This window comes from Panthera onca, chromosome B1 (genome assembly GCF_046562875.1).
Source record: "Panthera onca isolate mPanOnc1 chromosome B1, mPanOnc1 haplotype 2, whole genome shotgun sequence".
Classification (NCBI taxonomy): Eukaryota; Metazoa; Chordata; class Mammalia; order Carnivora; family Felidae; genus Panthera; species Panthera onca.
Window position 1 is genome coordinate 94,054,166 of NC_138342.1, and position 22,696 is coordinate 94,076,861.

The window sequence follows — 22,696 nt, forward strand, 5'->3', positions numbered from 1 at the left end:
ACTACAATGAGATATCACCTCACACCTGTTAGAATGGCTAAAATCAACAACACAAGAAACAACAGGTGTTGGTGAGAATATAGAGAAAAGGAACACTTGTGCGCTGCTGGTGGGAATGCAAACTGGTGCAGCCACTATGGAAAGCAGTTTGGAGGTTCCTCAAAAAGTTAAAAAATAGAACTGCCCTACAGTCCAGTAATCACACTACTAGGTATCTACTCAAAAAATACAAAAACACTAATTCAAAGGGATACATGCATCCCTATTTTCATTTACAATAGCCAAATCGTGGAAGCAACCCACTGTCCATTGATAGATGAATGGGTAAAGAAGATGTGGTGTATATACACAATGCAATATTATTCAACTATATGAAGGAATGAAATATTTCTATTTGCAAAAACATGTATGGAGTTAGAGAGTATAATGTGAAGTGCAACAAGTCAGTCAGAAAGACAAATAGGATTTCACTCATATGTGGAATTTAGGAAACAAATGAGCACAGGAAAAAAAAAGAAAAGATAAAGCAAGAAGCGTCTAGACTCCACTACAGAGAACGAGCTTGTGGTTACAAGAGGGGAGGTGGATGAGGGGGATGGGTGAAATAGGTGATGGGGATTCAGGAGTGTACTTGTCCTGATGAGCATTAGGTGATGTATGGAACTGTTGAATCATTATATGGTACACCCGAAACTAATATAACACTGTATGTTAACTATATTGGAATGAAAATTTTTTTAAGGCAATGACTCTTTTTAACCCATGTTTAGCAGAAAGAGTTGTCTTTCTCTTTGAGAAATACATTTTCTACACATTCATTTTTCCTAAATTTGCCTTCATTCAGGAGGGGCTTATTAAACAATAAGTGTTATTATTATTTATTATTATCATCTATGTCGATGCTATCCCAACCTGGAAAACCTACTGATGGATCATGCTTTGAGATTTGAATTATTAAACTTCCATTGAAATACTTGATAATAATTGAAAAATGATGTGTCTATCATCTTGATTGTAACAGCTTTTGTGGGGCATCTGATTTGTAACCTTTCCAGTCTTTTGTTCATTAAAAAAAAGTCTTAGGAAGCTTTTAATTTTTAATAGACTTTGTAACAATTTACCTTGGTTCTTCATTATTTATAATGTCAAACAGAAGATCTAGGGAAAGACTTTCCTATTTTATTTTAACAGATGTTAGATATCAGGATATGAAGAAAAGGAACAGTACAAATGTAGGATTTATGAAAAATTTTCAGTTATCTTTTAGTTAAGTCACTTTGGTGAAAAGGGTATCTGCTATGCAAAATAACATGCAGAAGCATAAAAAACTGCATTTTCAGCCTATTCTTGATGAGACCGATTTTATCCTTAATAAAAAATTATCTTGATATCTGCCTTGATAAAATTGATAAATATGCAAGAATATATATATGCAAGAATTTTCACTTGTGTAACATTACTTTTAAACTCTTCCAAAAATTTTTACTTCACCTTCATTTAGAGTACGATAGCCTATTTTTTTCTACTTCTTTAATATCATTTATATGTTTGAGTCCACTTTCACATCTTCAGCAGTAGTAGAATGGACATACAGAAACTTTACTTTGTTTAGAAACATAGGGACATAAGGCTTATGTATAAATGAATGTCCTTGGATGACTTTGGGGAGCTCTAGACTGTTAACAAAGGGAAAATAGACTTCTATTTTCTTTAACTCATTGTTTTTGGAGACTCTTTGTTTCAGCAGCTCAGCTTTCACCATAATACACTTGAATATATATGCTCTTGAATAGAATAGTGGAATTGTTGTCTACATTATTTCTAATCTCCCCTTTCCCTCCAGGGCATATGGTTGAATTCATGAAAGTTAAGTGCACACATGATATGACTTTAACCATTTTCTTTACAGCTCAGCTTTGTATTATGTGATACTGGTGTAGTCCTATAGGTTTCTTTCAGCTTCTCACATCACTTAGTTTTTTATCCTTGTCACCTTTGGCATTTAAGTCTTGGGACTTGGATTGGCCACATTTATTTTTCTCCCCTTGTACACTTCATTCTTGACTCCTGTTTCTTTGCTATTACAACCCCATTGGAATTCTCTGACTCTCCTCCCCATCATCTCATTTTCCAGTTTTATTTTCTAAATACCTCTTTAACCTATCCATTTCACTCACTGACTCCACTTTAGTACAATCTGTCATCATTTCTTACCTAGATCCAACTTTAATTGCAAACATTATTCATGCATGCACTTATTCTCTATGCATTTATCTCCACTCATTTCTCTAGTAATCACATGGTTCCTGGAAATTGCAGGAGCACCTTCTTACATGGGTCTAAGTTTACTCCTCCCACTTGAAAGAAAGAGTGATGTTTTTATTCCTCTGTTGTCACTCTGAATACAGTAAACATTGATTGATTAATTCTTTGCTTTAGGGTATTGATTCTTACCTGGAATATTTATTCAAAATATCCATTTTCGTACATGTGGCTCTGGTTCATTCATTCAGGCTCCTGTGTAGTGGTGTGTCATTGTATCAGTAGGCTATTATTAATTTATCCATTCTCCTGTTGGTGAGCATTTAGATTATTTTGAGGTTTATTTGGTATTACAAACCACTTCAGTTAACATTCTTACAAATGACTCTTTGTACATGTGTATAAGAGATTCTTTAGGTACATATACCTAGGAATGGAATGGGTGATAGCTCATGCACATCTTCAGATTTATTACAGAATGTCAGACTTTTCAAAGTAATTTTACCAGGTTATACTTGTACCAACAGTAGATTTTCATTGTTCCACTTCCTAACATTTGGTATTGTCAGATATTTTTCCCAATGTATTAATGTGAAATGCTGTCTAATATTTATACTAAGACTTTATTGTATTCCTGTATTCCAGAAACAGATAATGCATGTTTTAAAAATTACTTTCTGGAGCACCTGGATGACTCAGTTGGTTAAGTGTCTGACTCTTGGTTTCAGCTTAGGCCATGATCTCATGGTTCATGAGATCAAGCCTCATGTCAGGCTCTTTGCTGACAGTGCAGAGTCTACTTGGGATTCTCTCTCTCCCTCTCTTTCTGCCCCTCCCCCACTCATTCTCTCTCTCTCTCTCTCTCTCTCTCTCTCTCTCTCTCTCTCAAAATAAACAAATATACATTTTTTAAAAATTACTTTCCATGTTAGCAATGAAAAGTATAGATGTGTAAGAACAAAACATTTAAAAACAAAAGTCTGAAATAAATGAAGGATAGTGCCATGTTTTTGGATAGAAAGATATGAATTGAATGCAGTTCCACCAGTTGCACTGAACTTCACAAGCTGATTCCAATAATTTTTATGAAAGCACAAGAAACCAAATCTGGCCTACAAATTTTGAGGAAGCTGACTTGCCTTATGTTCTAATAATCAAAACCCTGCTATACTGGTATAAGGCTAGACAAATAGATGAGTAGAACAGAATATAATATCCAGCTCTGTAAATCAAAGACAGAGCTCAGTAATCTCCACTTTTTTTTTTTAATTTTTTTTAACGTTTATTTATTTTTTTGAGACAGAGAGAGACAGAGCATGAACAGGGGAGGGTCAGAGAGAGAGGGAGACACAGAATCTGAAACAGGCTCCAGGCTCTGAGCTGTCAGCACAGAGCCTGACGCGGGGCATGAACTCACGGACCATGAGGTCATGACCTGAGCCGAAATCGGATGCTCAACCGACTGAGCCACCCAGGTGCCCCAATAATCTCCACTTTTTAACAAGGTGATTGTTACGTGCCAAAGTAGAGAATGACAGATTTACTAAAACAGAGCTGTTAGCATTAAATATGTATTATTAGACATGTTTTTATGTATTGCGTCTAGATCATAGACACATACTTTTTTCTCTTTCTTATTTCAGCTATCAGAGGTGTACATCAGTTTCCTGTCAGTAATAATAACTTATTAATTGATTGTTGCCCTAGGGTGGGGAATGGATGCCTTCCTAGATTTACTGTTGCCATTTTTGCATGTTGGTTTCTCTGATAACCTCCAACGTTCACTACTTTGAGAATCTCTGGTCTTACGAGCTTGGGAGTTTTCTCTTAGAGTTTTGTTATTATCAATGAAATGAATTTGAGATTCAAAACTTTAGTCAAATGTTACAAATATGAAAGCAGAGAATATGGTTTTTAGCTGCCTGTTTTTATTTTTAAGCAGTTATGTTTGCATAATGAAAAATCTTAAATTGTTCTGATTTACTTAAAAAAATTTTAGTGAAATTTAGGGAACTTTGTACATGACCCACTTATATACTAACAATAGGTCTATAAAAGTAGGATGGCTCTTCTTTATTTTTAGATTCTTAAGAAGTTAATGAAAGTGACCACATTTTCTTTTCATTTTAAATGTCGGATTTAAATGTCTTTTAATTTTAAATAACCCCTAATATTTAGTGAACTTTTTATGAATAATAAAACAAATGCTTTATGAATAATACAAACATTTGTTTCTTCTAAAAGTGTACTAAAAGCCTATATGGCAAAGCAGCATTACATATAAAATCAGCATACTTGTAGATTCTAAGCCATACACAGAGTATTGGAATATGCACATCAGTGTTTTCAACTGCAGAACTGTAATCAGTTTAACTTGGAAGGAAGAGGAATTGAGGAAGATCTAAAAGATATTTATCTATGTTTGATCATGAATATATGTTGAAAGAGCTTAGTTATTGGAGTTAGATCATTTTATTTTGTTGTTGTTGTTTGGTATTCAGTCTTCAAAATCCAGTGTCTATTTGAAATATTCAGACTGAGTTCTCACTTCAGACTAGCCACATGTTAAGTGCTTGATAGCCACACGTAGGCTAGTGGCTATCGTGTTGAACAGTGCCTGTCTCTAAGATTACAGTACTTCATAGGATTATTGTGGAAAGGAAATGTATATAAAAATACATATAAAAACTAAGTTCATAAAAAAACAACAACAAAGTCCATACATGCATAATAATACCTGGCCCATTATAGACAATAAATGTCTCTCTTTGCTCTCCATTACGGTAATAGCTTGTTATACTTTGTTTTTTTGTAACATTATGCATACTAGGAATTTTCAAGTCAATATTTTTTTTTTCAAAATGAAGAAAGCAAAAAGTTATTTCTTTAAGCCAAGTGATAGTAATCAAGAGCCAGGCCTTTGTGGGACGTTTGGGTGGCTCAGTTGGTTAAGCATCCAACTCTTGATTTTGGCTCAGGTCATGATATCATAGTTCATGAGTTCAAGCCTCCCATCAGGCTCTGCACCATCAGTGTGGAGCCTGCTTGGGATTCTGTCTCCTCTCTGTGCCCCTCCCCCACTGCTCTCTGTATCTTTCTCAAAAATAAATAAAAATAAACTTAAAAAAAAAGAGCCAGGCCTTTGCAATAGACATTGCTACTTTCAATCATTTTGTTTCTTATTTTTCTTTCTAAGATTTAACTTTCATCTAAGGTTGTTGGAAATGTAGTTTAATTGGTTGGTATCAAATTCCTGGTTTTAGACTGATCCTATTTCTTTGTATCTCATTTTCCACTGTTCTTTTTTAATGGTGCCTCTTATATACAACTAGAACTTCATTCTTGAAGAAAATATTCTCAACTAGGACCTATGTACTGTAATGAAATATTCCTGCATAGGACTTGGGAGACCTGAAGATGACAAGTCCTGTGATTTTTCTGTGGCTAGTTTTGTTTTTCCATTAACACATAGTAATTTTTTTTTTAAGTTTATTTTGAGCGAGAGAGACGTGGGAGGGGCAGAGAGGAGAGAGAGAGGGAGAGAATTCCAAGCAGGCTCTGCACCATCAGTGCAGAGCCCAAAGTGGGGCTCCAACTCACTGTGAGATCACGACCTGAGCTAAAACCAACAGCCAGACACTTAGCTGACTGAGCCATCCAGCAGCCCCTAACACCTAGTAATTTTGTTTGAACAGTCACATCAGTGATTTCCCTTTGTCCCAGGCTCTTGCCCTCAGCTTAATTGGGTCAAATATAGAAAAATGGAAGGCGTATTTGGTAATTAAAAATGTAAAATATAACTGTCCAGAAAATGTATAGTACTTGTAGCTTCAGTTAAGCACATTCTTTCACTATGAGTAAATAATAGGGTGGAGGTTCTTAGCATAAATTCAGAAAAAGTTATACAATTCAAATAACCCATCACCATGGAGCACTACCTACCACTGGGTCCAGATAGCTCAGTTCCTTGAACCAGGGACTGTTCTGCAGATGGGCTTTGGATGAACTCTGCCAACATTTACTTCCCTGTTTTCTGCCCTTCCATTTCCTCCACTTTAACACATTCTTCTTTTAGATATTAACTACTTCTCTTTCCTTTACCCAGGAGATTCTTTTTCTTTAAGGTAATTTAGCTTGTCAAGGTAACAGATACATTGTGTGTTGCTTTTATAGTTTTAATTTTTGTTTTCTGTATTTCCAACTTTTTGAGAAATAGCTCATTCTTCCTTTTTCCCCAGGAATAAGCTATACTTCTATTTCTCCACAGTGATTGGTAGTAAACTCCTTAAACACAATAGGCTTGTGTATGTATTAGTAATAGCATGAAGCATATATATGGGAGGAAAAATCACTGGCATTGTATCTTTGTTCACAGCAAACCTTCCTTAGGATAGGAAAAGAAAACAAAGATTAATTTCCTGGGTTTGAAGCCAGGAAGAAAAGAATGGTGTTCTTAGTGATCTGGAATTGAAAAGTAGGCCCAGGGTTAATTATAGAAAAAGTATAAGGGGTTTGGGGACTGGTATTTATCTTAATGTGCTAGACTTGGAATTTGAATAGAGAATTCTCATCCAGACTCTTAACTATGTATGGATGTTAAGCGTAAGGCATCTAAAAACACCCGTCACCCCTTTTCTAGGTTGGTTTGAAACTTTATAATGAATTAGGCTGACAATACCTGAAGCTACAGATCATCTTAGCATCAGTAAAAGTGAGGCAGACAAAAATAAAGTTCCTCATAATTTAGTTCAACAGCAAGTGCCATATTTGAAGAGTTCTTGCCTTAAAAAATTGCACTCAATTTAAATCAAATTATCAGTACACAGGAAATACAGAGGATAGAGGAAGCAAGCAGCACCAAGAGAAGAACAATCAGCCAAACCTAGAAATTGAGAAATTCTACAGGACAAATGACACAATTTCTCCAATACATGAGTGGCATGGGAAGAGGTGATGGTACAGCAAGGAGGGCTGTTACAGACTAAAAGAGGACTACAGAGGAAGTAGGGGGGTTGCAAGTTGGGGTGCGCCTGGATGACTCAGTTGGTTAGTGTCCAACTCTTGATTTCTGCTCAGGTCATGATCTCACAGCTCATGAGCCTGAACCCAGGCCAGGCTCCCTCACTGACAATACACAGCCTGCTTGGGAAAATGGTAACTTTTTTAAGTAGGATAATGGGTACAAGGAGGTGTATATGTTCTCCTCCCTACTTTTGTGCATATTTGAAAATTGTCATGATAAAAGCTAAAAAAAAAAAAAAAAAAAAGTGTGGGGGGGGATGCCAAAGACAGAAATCTTTTTTTGTAAATTCTTAACTATTGAGAATAAACTCCAGAACCCTTCCCATGGCCTACAAAGGCCTGTGGTCTGACCCTGGCTGTTTCTCAGACCTCATATCTTTTTCTCCCCATTCCAGCCATTCATTCAGGTCCCCCACTTACGTAGAATATGCAAAGAACAATTTGCCTCAGAGCTTGTTTGTATTTGTCTTTCTTCTGCTTAGAATTCTTTTCCTCCAGTTATCTAGCTGGCTGGCTTTCTTGGGGGATCTTTGTTCCAATTTTGCTTTAACCGAAAGTCCTACCCTGACCACCCTACATAAAATAACCTCCCTCTCCTGGTCACTATCTTTGCTTGCTCTGAAGTATTTACTTTTTCGTAGCATTTCCCACCATTTGCTTATTGTCATTCATTCCCAAGAATGTTAGCTGCAAGGTGGTAGGGTCTTTATCAGTTTTATTGACAGTTGTATTGCCAGCACTTTAGAACCATGCCAAGCACTTAGTTACATACTCAATAAATATTTATGAAATAAAACAATAAACACTTGAGGTCACATTTAATAAAACAGGTATGATTTTCCTCTCTGCAATTGTTCTACTTACCTTTCACTTGTATTATCATCTTTTTTTTTTTAATGTTTATTTATTTAGTTTGGGAGAGAGACATAGAGCATGAGCAGGGGAGGGGCAGAGAGGGAGGGAGACACAGAATCTGAAGCAGGCTCCAGGCTCCGAGCTGTCAGCACAGAGCCCAACGCCGGGCTTGAACTCATGAACAGCAAGATCATGACCTGAGCTGAAGTCGGAGGCTTAACTGACTGAGCCACCCAGACCCTCTCACTTGTATTATCATCTTTACCTAGAAGTAGGTAGTAGAGGATTGTGAAGAACCTCACTCCTTATTCTAACACAACACTTCAAGGGGCGCCTGGGCAGCTCAGTCGGTTAAGCATCTGACTTTGGCTCGGGTCATGATCTCACGGTTTGTGGGTTCGAGCCCTGGGACAGGTTCTGTGCTGACAGCTCAGAGCCTGGAGCCTGCTTCAGATTCCATGTCTCCCTCTCTCTCTGTCCCTTCCCCGCTTGCACTCTGTCTCTCTCTCTCTCTCTCTCCAAAATGAATAAACATTAAAATATTTTAAATAAATAAATAAAATAACACTTCAAGGTAGAAAATCAGGGCACTTTATTACAGGAAACCCTGAAAAAGTTATATTCCAGATGTATTAGACTTTTAGGCATCCAATAATATGTAAAGATTTTAATTTAAATTTCTTTCATGTACCACGTAAGTAATGGAGAGCTCTCTCAAATCTGAGATGCTACTTTCAAGCAGTCGGCTTTCTAATTACTTTAAAATGTATATTACAATATTTCTCAACTTCCTTTTGGATAAATCCCAGGATAAAACTCTTCTAATAAAAAATGTTGCCCCTGAGTTTGCCAAATTGAGTATTTAATCTATTAGTATAATCTTGGCATTTATGATAGTAGCAATCAATATATGCCTTTTGTGAATAAAAACATTTAAGTTTTCTTTTTAAAAACAGATTAGATTGAGACCTTTAATCTAAGTTTTCTTTTAAAAAACAGATTAGATTGAGACCTTTAATCTAATTTAAGTTTTCTTTTTAAAAACAGATTAGATTGAGACCTTCAATCTAATCTGTTTTTAAAAAGAAAACTTAAATGTTTTTTCACTTGTTTTGCTTTTCTTTATACCTTTCATCTTAATTGTTGTGTTTTATTTTGGTTTTAGGGTGTGTTGTTTTTTTTTTTCTATTAACTTGCTCTTTTGCCATTCTATCATATAGACTTATGTTTATTTATTAGTCAGGACTTTGACTGTGGGGACAGAAATCCAGATCAAACTATCTTAGGCAAAATGTAGAATTTCTTATAAGGATACTAGATTTATCAAGTACTAGCAAAACCATGGGCAGAGCAGGGATGCCCCTGATCCTTAGGGATGACTTCAACACTGTCAGAACATTCTTTTGATTGGTTTCATTCCTCTTTGAAGATTTTCAGAAGCATAACTCCTAGCATCTCCCTAGAGCTCTCAGGAAGATATTATATCTCTCTGCTCAGTTTCCATATGACCCTGAACCAATCACATGAGTCTGGGGTTTGACTGTGGTCTAGTTTGGTCAGAAAATCAGGGAGTTAGAGTCATGCAAAAGCACGATCATCCTCACTACAGTTAAATGTGGACAGAAAGCACAGAAAAGTGAGACATTTACAACAGTCAGCACCTTGGGCTTCTCCTAAAGTTAGGGGTGTATCTGTATATAATTGGAATAAAACACAGTGTTCTGCTATCTAATACAAGCATAGTACAATTACTTCCTTTGGTTTGGACAGTATACCACTTAGCTTTAGGTTTTGCTTCAGCAATGAAGTCACATTGATAGTCTATAATGAGATACTTAGTATTACTGAACTTTACTTTATTATTCAGTTACACCATCGCAGTAAGCCTGGAAGGAGAAGTAGATTAATCAGAGATAGATTCTTCATTCAGGGAAGAGAGTGATGGTTGCAGGGAGAGAGCATACAGTACTTGAAGTACATATCCTAATACCAGAACACAGCGCTATTCAAAGGCTCAACTCATTTCTGTTTTTGTTTGAGAAATGGGGAAAATAGAAGAATGGGGACACTACATGCTTAGAGAATTAAGGGTATTTTGTTTGTTCTGGGTATGTTCCATAAATTATTAGATATGTAAAATGACAATTCCAAGTCCTCTGTTTTTTATTAATTATCTCTTAATGGGCAATAAAACTGCTTTGCATCTGTTAGCAAATAAAGATTGTACTAAGGAAAATGGGACCTATGATTTCACTGTTTTTTATTCTTTATAATAATAAAAATTTTATGATAATATAGCATTCATTCCCTTTCACTAAACCTGTCTCCCTTTCACACATACATAAACACATAATACTCACAAAGCATTCTGACCTATCCTAACCCCAGGATTCTTCTCATCTTTTAAAGGATCCTTTCTGTCCAAGGATCCATTAAAAACCCTCAGTGTGACTTTTGGTCTCTGTGGGGGCATGAAGTCCACTCCTCCATTAATTTAAGCAGCTATAACACAAACCACATTAGAAGTGAAAGTCTTATAATCTCCTGGCACTTCCAGTAGTAAAGAAGTTTGGGTGCCTCTGCCCTATACCAACTTTCATACTATAATAGAGGACAGAAACATAGTTAATAGAGTGTGGACATGTTCTTTGAGCAGATATAACAAAGGAGTTTCTTGTTTGATAACCTGTAAATTTCACTAATAGGAGCAGAAGAGAATGATTAAAATTTATATGGGCATGGAAAGAATAAAAAGTGCCTAACTTTGTATAAACATGGATTCCATAATCCAGAGACAACCACTCTTAGCATATTGGCATATATCTTTCCAGATTTATGTTGTTTTGCATATGTTTTCGAAAATTGGAGACATACTCTTATACATTGTTTAACACATCAGTATTTTAACATACTTTCCTTGATACAATAACAATAATGAGATGAGTTTTAAAATTTAAGTGTATTCTATGTAGTAAATACAATAAATTAATTTGTTATTACAGGTTGAGTAAATATTGGTGTCGGTAGAAAAATGTTGGTTGAACACTTTTAAACTTATAACTAAGTTTGAAAATCTGGGAAATGTTTTTATAGAAATGTGTTTATGCCACTACATTGGCTCCGTTTTAGTATTAATTGTGATTTTGAAAGTTTTTCTGCTTTTCTTCCCAGATCCAAGTATTTTAGAACATGCTCAAGAGGTGAGCACTTAACTATAGAGGTAAGTAAGTCTTGAATCTGATTGGATAAAAGTCCCTTCAGGAAGGCAGAAGGGACATTTTTCTTTTCATTAAGGGCCCTAGATTTAGTATGGACTTGTTATATTTCAATATTATTGATGCCAATGAAAAGGAAAAGAATTGGTGTGGGGAGGGGAGGGGTGAATAGGGAGAAGTTTGCAGAAGATTATGGTCCTGTTCTTCTAATAGAACTGCTATTTCTACTAAGAAGTGGTGTTTTTGGTTTTTGTCTTTTTTTTTCACAGTGCACAATTCAAAGAGAGGGTACTCTTGTGCAGTTACAATGGCTCAGTAGACAGTGATTCTAGACATAGATGGTTGGCCTGCCCCAGTAAAGAAGTACAGCAGGATCAAAGCAGAAAGCTGACTTTAAGCAACTCCACAGGATGAATCACTGAGTTTCTTATTCTTTGTGTGTAAAATATAATAATAGAATCTATTCAGTCCCTGCTATGTCCCACCTACTCCACCATAGTTTATAAATGTCATCACACATAATTCTTAATGTAGTTCTGCTGAATGGGTGGCAGTCATCCCATTTTATGGATGAGAATGAGAGGCTTAGACAGGTGAAGAAGTTGGGCTTTGTTACAGCCCATAAATGGCAGAACCTAAACCCAGTCCAAAACTGCCTGGCTTCAAAGGTTGAACACTGTACTTCACTGCCTTCTATATTAAATAAGGAAGCAAGTAAACCAGAAATTAGTTTTTAAAAAAATTACAAACCAAAAAACAAACAAACAAAAAGTTCAAGATAATAATTCTAAACAATTTTAAGTGACTTCTTTAAAAAATTTTTTTTTGAAAAAAAATGTTTTTTTGAACGCTTATTATTGAGAGACAAAGAGAAACAGAGCATGAGCATGGAAGGGGCAGAGAGAGGAGAAGACACAGAATCCAAAGCGGCCTCCAGGCTCTGAGCTGTTAGCACAGAGTGGGGCTCAAACTCACAAACCGCGAGATCATGACCTAAGCCGAAGTCGGACACTTAACCGACTGAGCCATCCAGGTGCCCCAAGTCACTTCTTTAAACTCTTGTCATTCTAAACCTTTTAAATGCATTGTTTTCTTGATTTTAATCATGTTAATATTTAATAATAAATAATGTTAACAATAAAACTTTTTTCTTTTGGTGGTTATCAAATTATTTATATTTTAAATACAAATATTTTAGTGATACAATTTAGTAGTAATGACTTTCATTTAGTCATTGGATATAATACTGTTCATCACATCATCAACAAATTGTTTACTTTCCTGTCTGTAGAAAGACAGACACTATATTTGAGAGCAGTGACTACCATTTGGTAGATTTTTAGTAAACAGTTAATGAATAGATGAATAAATATAAACGTTATAAGATAAATTCTTATTTGGGTATCTTTTAAGGCCCTGTTTCTTGAGTAAATTCTCCTTCTTATAACATTAAATTTTTTTTGAATTCAAGTGGAAAATTCTGGTAGTAGGGTTTATTATGAAATAATTCAGGTGAAATAGTTTATAAGTTTTAAAAGTTTCTGATTTATGAAGAAAATTGCTATAATTCTCCTTTTTCTTTTTCATATAAATCATAAATAATAGTATATACTTATCTTGGTTATCTTATAGGACTGTTGAATATATCAAATGAACTAGTGTATAAAGGGACACATGACTCAAATATCTTAAAAGTATAAAGGTATATTATTTTTGAAGTGAAAAAGTGACAATTTTTTATGAGGTATGTACCTTAGAAAAATATCCCCCCTAACACTTGCTTTCTTGTTCTTTCAGTTTGAGAATCTAGTAGAAAGTGATGAAGTAAGTATTTCCACAGTAGTGCAAAACCCATGTTTGTTCTCATGAATCATTGCATTACTCCTAGGTTTTATTTAAAAAATTTTTATTTTATTGTCTTTCAGGATTATTATTTTTTTGGCTTTTATTTTTACTTCTTAGTCCCTAATTATGTCCTTTTACCAATTTATATTAGCATATCATTCAGAATTTTCTCATGTATAACATATATAATACTATATATATGGTATATTACATATAGTTTTATATGTTCATTTCATGTATTTTATATATATAAATATATATCATATTTTAAAGCATGCTATAGAACTCAAGGAACTTTAAAAAGGATATTTCTAACCTCTTGCCATTAGGTAGGTAAAATTCTTCAACAACCCAAGGTAGATCCATTCTTTAACCATAGTTTTTATAGATTTCTGAGGGTAGAATTTATACATGCCCATTGTATAATCACTTTCTGACTTTAGCCATTGTCTTTTTTATCAGTTATTTTCTTTTGTTGACTTTTTGCATTTCATCTCATCTAAAACTTAAATTTAAGATGCATTCGAAGTACAGAAGTGTGAAAATATGAAAAAAGTACAGTGTAGAATTAATGAACTGTGGTGTATACTTCTTATGCGCTGGTTATAGTTAGAAGAGCTTTAGATCGTGAGCTAAACTTCAGTTTCACTAAACTAATTATATGAGTTTGTGCAAGTTACTAAACCAACCTTGGGCAAACTTTATACAACTCTAAAATGAGTTCTACTATAAGAACACTGAGAGCTCTGACCTTTTATCACTTTTTGTTGCTAAGGAAAAAGGAAAATGTATCAAACTAAATTTAAATTATCCTTTAGCCCAACATTTCCCAGTGTGTATGGAATACTAGTTTCAGAATGTAAATTAACATGGTAAAGGTTCTGAGAAGAACTGTTAAGAGAACTGTTAAGAAAATTATTTAAACCTATTCAACTCAGCATTTCCCAAATTAATTTGGGTATGATTCCTTTTTTCAGATAATAATACATATTTATTATCCTCTGATAGAACACATTTGGGAAACTAGCATAGCCTTTGTTTCCCAGTAAAATTTCTCCCAAATACATTTATGTTTCATAGAACCTAGTTTCTTTCCCATTTTAAGTCATTTTAATTCTATGTTATTTTTTAAAATAAGTGTAAGCAAACACTTTACATAATATTTTTAAAGTTTCTAAACTCTAGAAGTGCTAAATGTAAGAGTCCTTTCAACCTTTATTGCATCATACTGCTTTTCAAAAGAATGTGGTTCCATGTGTTTTCCTAAGATGCTTTTTGTTTGGTTGAGTTTTTTGTTTGCTTTTGTTTTTCCTAACCGGTCTTTTCCCCTTCTGTGTCATGTTTTGTGTTTGGTTTAGTTGAACATCACCCTGTTTTGTGGTGCTGTTTCTTATCAGCACCTGTTTCTTGCTGTTATTTGGCCATATATGTTAACTATCACATGTGAATAGCTTAAGTGTGTAAGAAAGATGCATAAATTCAAATCAGTTTTGTAAGTAGTTCTGGTTTACTTTGGAGGAAAAAAAAAACTATAGGTAATTTCATAACCGTGTGAGGAAAAAAACAAAAACAATTCATTCTCATCATTTGTGGTAGTTATGTCCTATAAAGTTGCCGTAAATGCTGAATTATTGAATACCAACTGGAAATTACTCTTAGGAAAAATGGAGAGTTAGATTCCTGTAAGCTTCTAGCCACAACATTTTCATCACCCAATCAGTAAATTACCTTGTTTTAGATTTCTGTTTTACACCTTATTTTAATATATATTACTGATTCATTTACATTGAACTCATGGCCAACAGCATTGTAAGTCATGTCTGAACAGAAGCGTATCCAACACACACATTTTTTCCATAAGGCTTGCCACAGTCTTCATGTGACTAGGAATATTAGACAGCACTTCAGCACCATACAGTGAAATCACCAACAATACACAAACAGGCAAAAAACATGGCACTCAGTAGACTGTAAAGAGGACAGTAGGAGAACTGAAACAAGAAGGCAGAGCATCGCTATGTTCTACCTCAACTGGGAAGGTGCATATCGAGCAACTCGAAGTTTTTTGCTGCTCTGTGAAAGTCTGTTCATGATGACAAAAGTGCAGGGGTTATTAGTTTTTTTGTTAAAATACATTTTAGCCTTATAGGTAAATTTGCAAATATGGAATCTACAAAGTATGAAGATCAACTGTAAATGAAGAGGGCATAGAAAGTATATTGTCTAGTACCATCCTGACCCCAGAAGTTCATTTGGTATAGAATATATATTTGTTAGAAAAAGTTAAGTGGGGCGCCTGGGCGGCTCAGTCGGTTGGGCATACGACTTCGGCTCAGGTCATGATCTCACGGTCCGTGAGTTCGAGCCCCGTGTCGGGCTTTGTGCTGACAGCTCAGAGCCTGGAGCCTGTTTCGGATTCTGTGTCTCCCTCTCTCTCTGACCCTCCCCCATTCATGCTGTCTCTCCCTGTCTCAAAAATAAATAAACATTAAAAAAAAAAAAAAAGTTAAGAAATGTCCAATAATTAGTTAATATAAATTAAGCTAAATATTTAATTTTGCTTTTGAGAAATAGTAAAATTTTAAAGCTTTTTGTTTAAAACACTCTTAATAATAAAATTTGTTTACATGATAAAAATAGGTAAGCAGAAAATATTTTGATTAAATAAAAAATTTGTTGAATTGCCTCGCATAGAATTCACCTAGTGAAATTTCTTTAATTGTTTAATTTTTATACAGGGGGAAAGTCCAGGAAGCAGTCATAGGTAAGTAAAGCTTTTTTTTTTTTTTTTTTAATATAATGTCTGTGTGAACCATAAGAAGCTCCCTAAGAAGCGAGGCTCTGTCATTTGCTTGCTTTGAGGGATTGAACAGTTTACATTTTAGGACCTTAGTTTTCTCTTTCTGTAAGATTGAGACAAATAATAATGTCTCAAACTGTTGTTTTGAACATTAAGGAATTGAATGTACATGATTGCCTAGTGCTCTCCTATTGAACCTAAGTCGTGTATATTGTAGTTTTTAATAAACTATTTAATATTAATAATTACATTTCCTTGAATTTTTAAAATGTGATCGCCCTTTTTCTTCCTCATGACATTCTAAAGTTTGTTTTACTAATAAGGTTAACTAGAACCTTGATACTTCAATTTGTTTAAACAGCCTCTTTAGATTCTTCCTGAGCTACTTGAAAAAGAACCATCTGTCTTTAACTCAAGAGTTCTTCATATCAAGAGAATATTTTCATATACTGTTTCATATTTTGAATGAATGTTCTTTATCTTTTTTAGTTTAGCAAACATTAGGCAACTATCATGTGGCACTATACCAGGCACTGGGATTAAAAAAATCAAACATGGTTCTCTCCATTAGAAGAAAGAATATCCTGGTCGAGGAGGTAGTTTGTGTAGATGACTAATTTCAACATAAGATGGGGAAAGAGATTAATTAGCAGTTATAAAACACACAGGGAAAATGCAGGAGAGACCCTTTGCCTAAAATGTGTGAGAAGAGGTGTGTTGTGGTAGACTTCTTTAAGATGACACTTAGGTCAATCCTGGGAGTGTTGGCTAGTGATAACTATCCAGAGGAGGAGAGCATTCCAGACAGAAGAAATTGCACAAACAAAGGGGTTGACAGGAAAGAGTTACAAGAGAATTTTGTAGAGGGATGGATATGTTTGTATCTTCCTTTGTGTTGAAGTTATATGAGTGTATACAGTTGTCAAAACTCTTAAGTGAAATAACACCTGAAATTTGTATTTTATGTGAGACCTCAAAAAGAAAACTTAAAAAAAAAAAAAAAAAAAGCCCCAGGCAGAAGTTATGGCTAGAGGAACAGAAGTAGGAGACATTACCTTATACTGATGGTTAAAACCGTGATCATTATCAAGATCACCAACCCGAGATTGGGACCAGGAGGAAGTGGGTTGGTTGGAGTGTATGGAAAGAGAGCAACGGTCTGAGAACTGAATAGGCAAACACTAGAAGAGGATTCTGAAGACAACCAAGACTCAGTGGGCAAAAACAATTAAAAGAACATGGTGGACATAATCTGTCTTTATCTCATTTCCCTCGTGTGTATCATCTCTGTCTCTACCTGCTAATGTTGATGTGAGGATTGAAATTAATTAATATACATAAAGCACATTGAAGAGAACCTGATACAAATTAAGTGCTGGATGTGCTATCAGTGTACATTTAGTTTCATGAATTTTGGCTGAAATGGGAAGGAGAAGGAGCAGTAACTAGAAATAAATATAGGTAAAATGAAGATTTTTCCGTCTTCTTTTTTTTTCTTCCTTCCCTCTTCCCTTCACATGGAAGAAAGGTAAAGACAGATAAAAAGTAGGGTGAAGCTGAAAGAGAGGTGCTAATTAATAGGCAATGTCCCAGGGAATGCCCTGGAGTGGGGGAGGGAGGGTGGCATCCATGTCGAATGAATCAAGAGTAGAAGTATAGCAGATGACCTTGAACAAGTTAAGGAATGCCAGCTCTTCAGAGGATTGAGGGAAGAATAGAGAGGATACACTTAAGTAAGAGGTGAGGTGGCAAGAAGTTGAAGGAATTGCTGGTTGATATCCTCATATCTCAGAGTGGGGTGAAGTTAACTTCTGAGAGAAAAGAGTTTAAATGCGGAACTTAAGGAGTACTTGAAGATTTGAAGTATAGCTTAAGATGTGAGAGGTAGTTGATCATGTCTAAGAAAAGGGTTATTGCTAGGGACTGAGAACCAGATAGGTGTTAGATTTTCTTTAGCAGCTCTCAGGAGAAAGGGCTAATCATGGAAGTGATCCAAGGCCAGAAAGTAAGCTGGGTGAATATGGTATTATGATAGGAATGCAAGAAGGTGTGTATGTTGGTAAGAAAGTACTTCAAATTTGCCATGGTGTCCACATTGGTTGTATGTGAAGTATGGCCAGGTAATCAGCATAGGTTGACGAGGAGAAAAGGGAAGGATCAAGGGCCTATGGTGACCAGACTGACTGATTGGCCAAGATAAATCGGGAGGGTATTGGGTATGAGAGTTAAGAGTCCTAGAATGAATGGTAAGAGGGCTATCAAAGCATAGCTTTATGCTTTATGGTGAATATTTTGGGATATGGTCAGATGGCTGAAGCAGAGCCAAAGTGAAGGTAAATGGAGTCCACATATCTTAAAAGTGGTTGTAGTGCTAAAAAATAATCTGATAATATATCATCCTATTCAACATATATACCAAATTATAGCAAGTGTTAGAATGTATGCCTTTTTACTCTTAACAATTGAAATTATAGCATCAAATTGCTTTAATACATTTTGGACAGTCAAATTTTAGTATTTCTCTGGTTTATGAGTTTTTTATTTGGACTTGAACTCGTCAGAAGTATTTTTTCTTTTCTTTCTTTTTCTCCCTCATTTTTCTCTGTAGACCTCTTACTGAGGAAGAAATTGTTAACCTAAGAGAGAGGCATTATGATTCTATTGCTGAAAAACAGAAAGATCTTGATATGAAAATTCAAAAAGAGGTAAATAGTCTTTTATGTTGCTTAAGTATGTGTTCTCATAAAGCTTCAGTTTATAGTATGGAGAAAGTTGTCATTAATATAGGGCATATGAACAGTCACTGAACCTATATTTAGATATTATACAGATGAAAATTATTTAAAAGTAAGAGAAGAACAAAAAGTAAAAGAATAATGTTCCAGTCTATTATAGTTTCTTTTACTTTGATTTAATTGATCAGAAATCATATGCTGCCAAAAATGAAGATAATACGTTCTTCTAAAAAATAACATCTTAATTCACAAGTAGAGACTCTGGCAAGATACATGTATTTTTGTGTTTAAAACCAACTTTTAAAAACTACTCTGTTTCACAATAAGTATTTTTTAAGTCTTTTTGTTTGTCTTGGATTTATTTATTCTTAGTAAGTGAACCATAAACTATAATCCTAAATGTTATATTTATTTTAATGTGTTGATGGAAATGGCCTATAATTATAGTTTTGCTAATCAGTAAGTGGAATTAGTCATATTCTGTTATACATTTAAGAACAGTTTGTTTAGTACCAATTACTGATTTCAACAGCATTAATTTAAGCTATGCAAATAGATGTTAATATTAGGCTAAAGAAAAAAATCGTTGAAATTTGATTTTTAAATTTGGTTTGACATGCAATGAATTATCACTAAAGCAGTTTGGATGCTATTAGGAATAGCAAGAATTTAAATTTGAAACTAATTGCTGAATAGCTTGGTGGTAATAAAATTCAGGACACATGTGCATCAATGAGACATGAACTTTGTGAAAGCTTACTTCACTTTGATAGATGGTGGTATGATTGGCCTTAGTTTAAAGACCTTGGACTCAGGAGAGCCAAAACCATTAAACTAGTCAGAGTGATAGGCATTGGAACAATTGTTGAGCATGAAGATCACTATATATTCTAAAGAAACAATTTTGTATTTCTGCAAATTAAATGCTACTACTTCATAATTCAGCTTCTAAAGAGTTCTATAATATCTTTGATATCATTTGAATTATTTTGTAAGAGGAGAAATTGAAATGAGAAATCACGAAAATTTCAATTCTGTTATGCTTTATAGAGGTCATTTATTTTTTTAATAATTTATTTTTAATTTTACAAACAAACATTTTATTTTTAGAGCAGTCAGACAGGTTCTGGTTTTTGTTAATCCTTATTGTTTTGTTCATGTACAGTTAGCCTTACAAGAAGAGAAGTTAAGACTAGAAGAAGAAGCTTTATACGCTGCACAGCGTGAAGCAGCCAGGGCAGCAAAGCAGCGAAAGCTCTTGGAGGTGAGGGGAAAGACCCCAACATATGTCAGGGCTGCTCATCTCCTGATTTTCTCTGACAAATCTCAGTTGAGACTTCTTCCACCCCCCAGAATCAAGGGCTTCTTGTTTAACAGCAAATGTATTTATGCATATATTCTTAGGAATTTTCATTTTTATTTTCTAGTTTATTTATTTTGAGAGAGAGAGCGCACAAGCAGGGGAGGGGCAGAGAGAGAGAGAGAGACAGAATCCCAAGCAGGCTCTGCGCTGTCAGCACAGAAGCCCCATGCAGGGCTTCATCCCACAAACCGTGAGATCTTGACCTGAGCTGAAATCAACAGTTGGATGCTTAACCGACTGAGCCACCCAGGCGCCCCCATTCTTAGGAATTTTAAAGGCAAATTAGTTCGTCTTTAACAACTAGGAATAACATCAAATAATTTCTACAGCACTTTTTAGTTTGCTTTTGTGAGTATTTTTTAGACCAATTCGTTGAACTGCTAGAATTTCTTCCACTTCTTTGAATCTGGTAAGCTAGGCAGTTTGCCTCATCTTCAGATATTGTATATTTCTCATCTTTACTCTCGTGTCTTTGGGAGACTGGGAGTTTGAGTCTTGAGAAATCTTTGGCATATTATCAGAGAAGGCAACAGATTTATTATATCTCACCATGCTGTATGCTAATATGGCATTACTGTAATTGCCAGACCACTATTAATAACAGGCATTTACGGAGCCCTGGCTAAGTGTCAGGAAGTGTTTTAATTAATTTACATGTTTTACCTTGTTTAATACTGACAACAATCCTAGGAGATAGGTAGCATTTTCAGTCCTCATTTTATAGATGAGGAAACCAGGGGACAGAGATGTTAAGTAACTTGCTTGAGATCCTGCAGTTAATAAATGGTAGAGCCGCAGTTCAAAGCACAGCAGTGCTTGGCCAGTTATCCTACTTAGCATCTTCCTCCATATTTTGCCTGTGTGAACTCTGCTGTAATATTAACTGAAGTAGTACAAAGATCATGTCACATAAGAATTATTGTAACAGAGAAACTGAAAAATCATGTGTCATATTGCCATGAATTTATATGCGACCAGTGCCCTTTCTCTCTTTCTTTGTCTCTATCTCTCTTCCCGCTCCCCTCCCGTTTTTATTAAATTGTTTCAGCAGATTAATTAGATTATGTGGGAGAATGGGGTTTTTTGGTTTTGTTTTTGTTTTTCAATATATTCTAACTTGTGAAAAAGGTTAAAAATTAACTCACCTACTAGGAAATAAAAATATTTTTCTGGCTATACTTTAGATAACTCTTCTTACTATAATAAAATCTCTACTGCTCACCTTTTAAAGACAAAAGCATTCCATATGCAGCATCTATTTGGGTTCTCTGAGTTTTCCAGAAACACATAATAGTCTGTACAACATACACTGGCACACAAACATACACACATATATGCAAATCCATTCGATTTTCACAATAGCATTATGAGTGTGTTAGGGCAGTATTACAGCCATCTGTAATTTACAGATAAACAGAAAGTAGAGAACATGCCAGGGATACACAGCTAATAAGCGTCAGAACCCTAACTCTTTTTTTCCTCCAAAGTTTATCTATTTTTGAGAGAGAGAGAGACAAAGAGAGAGAGAATCCCAAGCAGGCTCCGCACTGTCAGTGCAAAGTCCAATGCAGAGCTCGGTCTCACAAACCCTGACATCATGACCTGAGCCAAAATCAGGAGTCAGACGGCTAACTGAGCCGCCCAAGCACCACTTTTTTTTTTTTTTTTTTTAAGTTTATCAAAGCCCTAACTCTTGACAGGTTTTCTAAATCCTTTGTTTTTATTATTTCTGAGTCAGCTCAGCCAGGTCTTCTAGATCTTTTGTTTTATTGCTATTTATTTCAGCCAAAATAGAACTTCATCCACTGTTTTAACTATTTTTTTCTTAACCCCTCATCCTTCCAGTTATTATAAGTTCTTGGGTATAATAAGAATGTTGAGTACACCAATATATACCTGTTTTCAAAGTTATTTTTAATAACACTGTAAATATTCTGAGCCCTCAAGGATTATATAAGGATAGAGATTCTACCCATAAATAAGAGGATATAGAAATGAACAGTGATACATTTTTTTTTTTAAAAAACTTCAATGGAATAACTTTTTAAGTTTGTTTTTTTTTTTTAGGAACTAGGAAAAAATTACCTTTTGGTGTTACATGAAAGATTTTTTTTTAAATATAACTTTACAACAGAGTGATTTTGTATTGCATTATGTTTCCAAAGCAAGAAAGGCAGAGAGTTGTGCAGCGATACCATCCTTCGAACAATGGAGAATGTCAAAGGTAAACAGTGAAACATAATACTTCCCTTTGTAGTAGAAAATGTTATTTACAAAGAGAACACGGTTCAGCTCTGGATGTTTGTATACATACTATGTTTATGTGTTCCCTAAAAAATAGAGACACTACTTTGTAAAAAGACTGAGAGCATTTGTTTTCTTTACATTGGAAAGTGCTCATTTATTTAAATTAATTTCATTGTGTTTTTAAGAGTGGTCATATCTTCCATATAGAAAATAATGCAGTAACAGACCAAATGCCTTTGGATAAATTGCTTATGCCTTGCTAGTTTGTGTTTTTCTTAGCACCCCTCTTTTTCTTATAACAAAGTTTATGTATGATTGTTTTTTAGAACACACATTCCAAAGTTGTATTTTC

At 34.8% G+C, this 22,696-nt stretch overlaps 1 protein-coding gene across 2 annotated transcripts in view; it reads left to right on the forward strand.

Moving 5' to 3' along the window:
* The window catches only part of AP1AR (adaptor related protein complex 1 associated regulatory protein), a 39,449-nt gene that overhangs the window by 11,934 nt on the left and 4,819 nt on the right, over positions 1–22,696 (forward strand). Inside the window, exons 2-7 of one of the 2 annotated variants that reach the window (XM_060654413.3) lie at positions 11,311–11,359; positions 13,152–13,178; positions 15,938–15,963; positions 18,608–18,704; positions 19,900–19,998; positions 22,263–22,321. In XM_060654413.3, coding sequence (XP_060510396.2) covers positions 11,311–11,359; positions 13,152–13,178; positions 15,938–15,963; positions 18,608–18,704; positions 19,900–19,998; positions 22,263–22,321 — 357 coding nt within the window. The remainder of the gene's footprint in view (positions 1–11,310; positions 11,360–13,151; positions 13,179–15,937; positions 15,964–18,607; positions 18,705–19,899; positions 19,999–22,262; positions 22,322–22,696) is intronic. The other variant, XM_060654414.3, reaches the window with a different exon arrangement.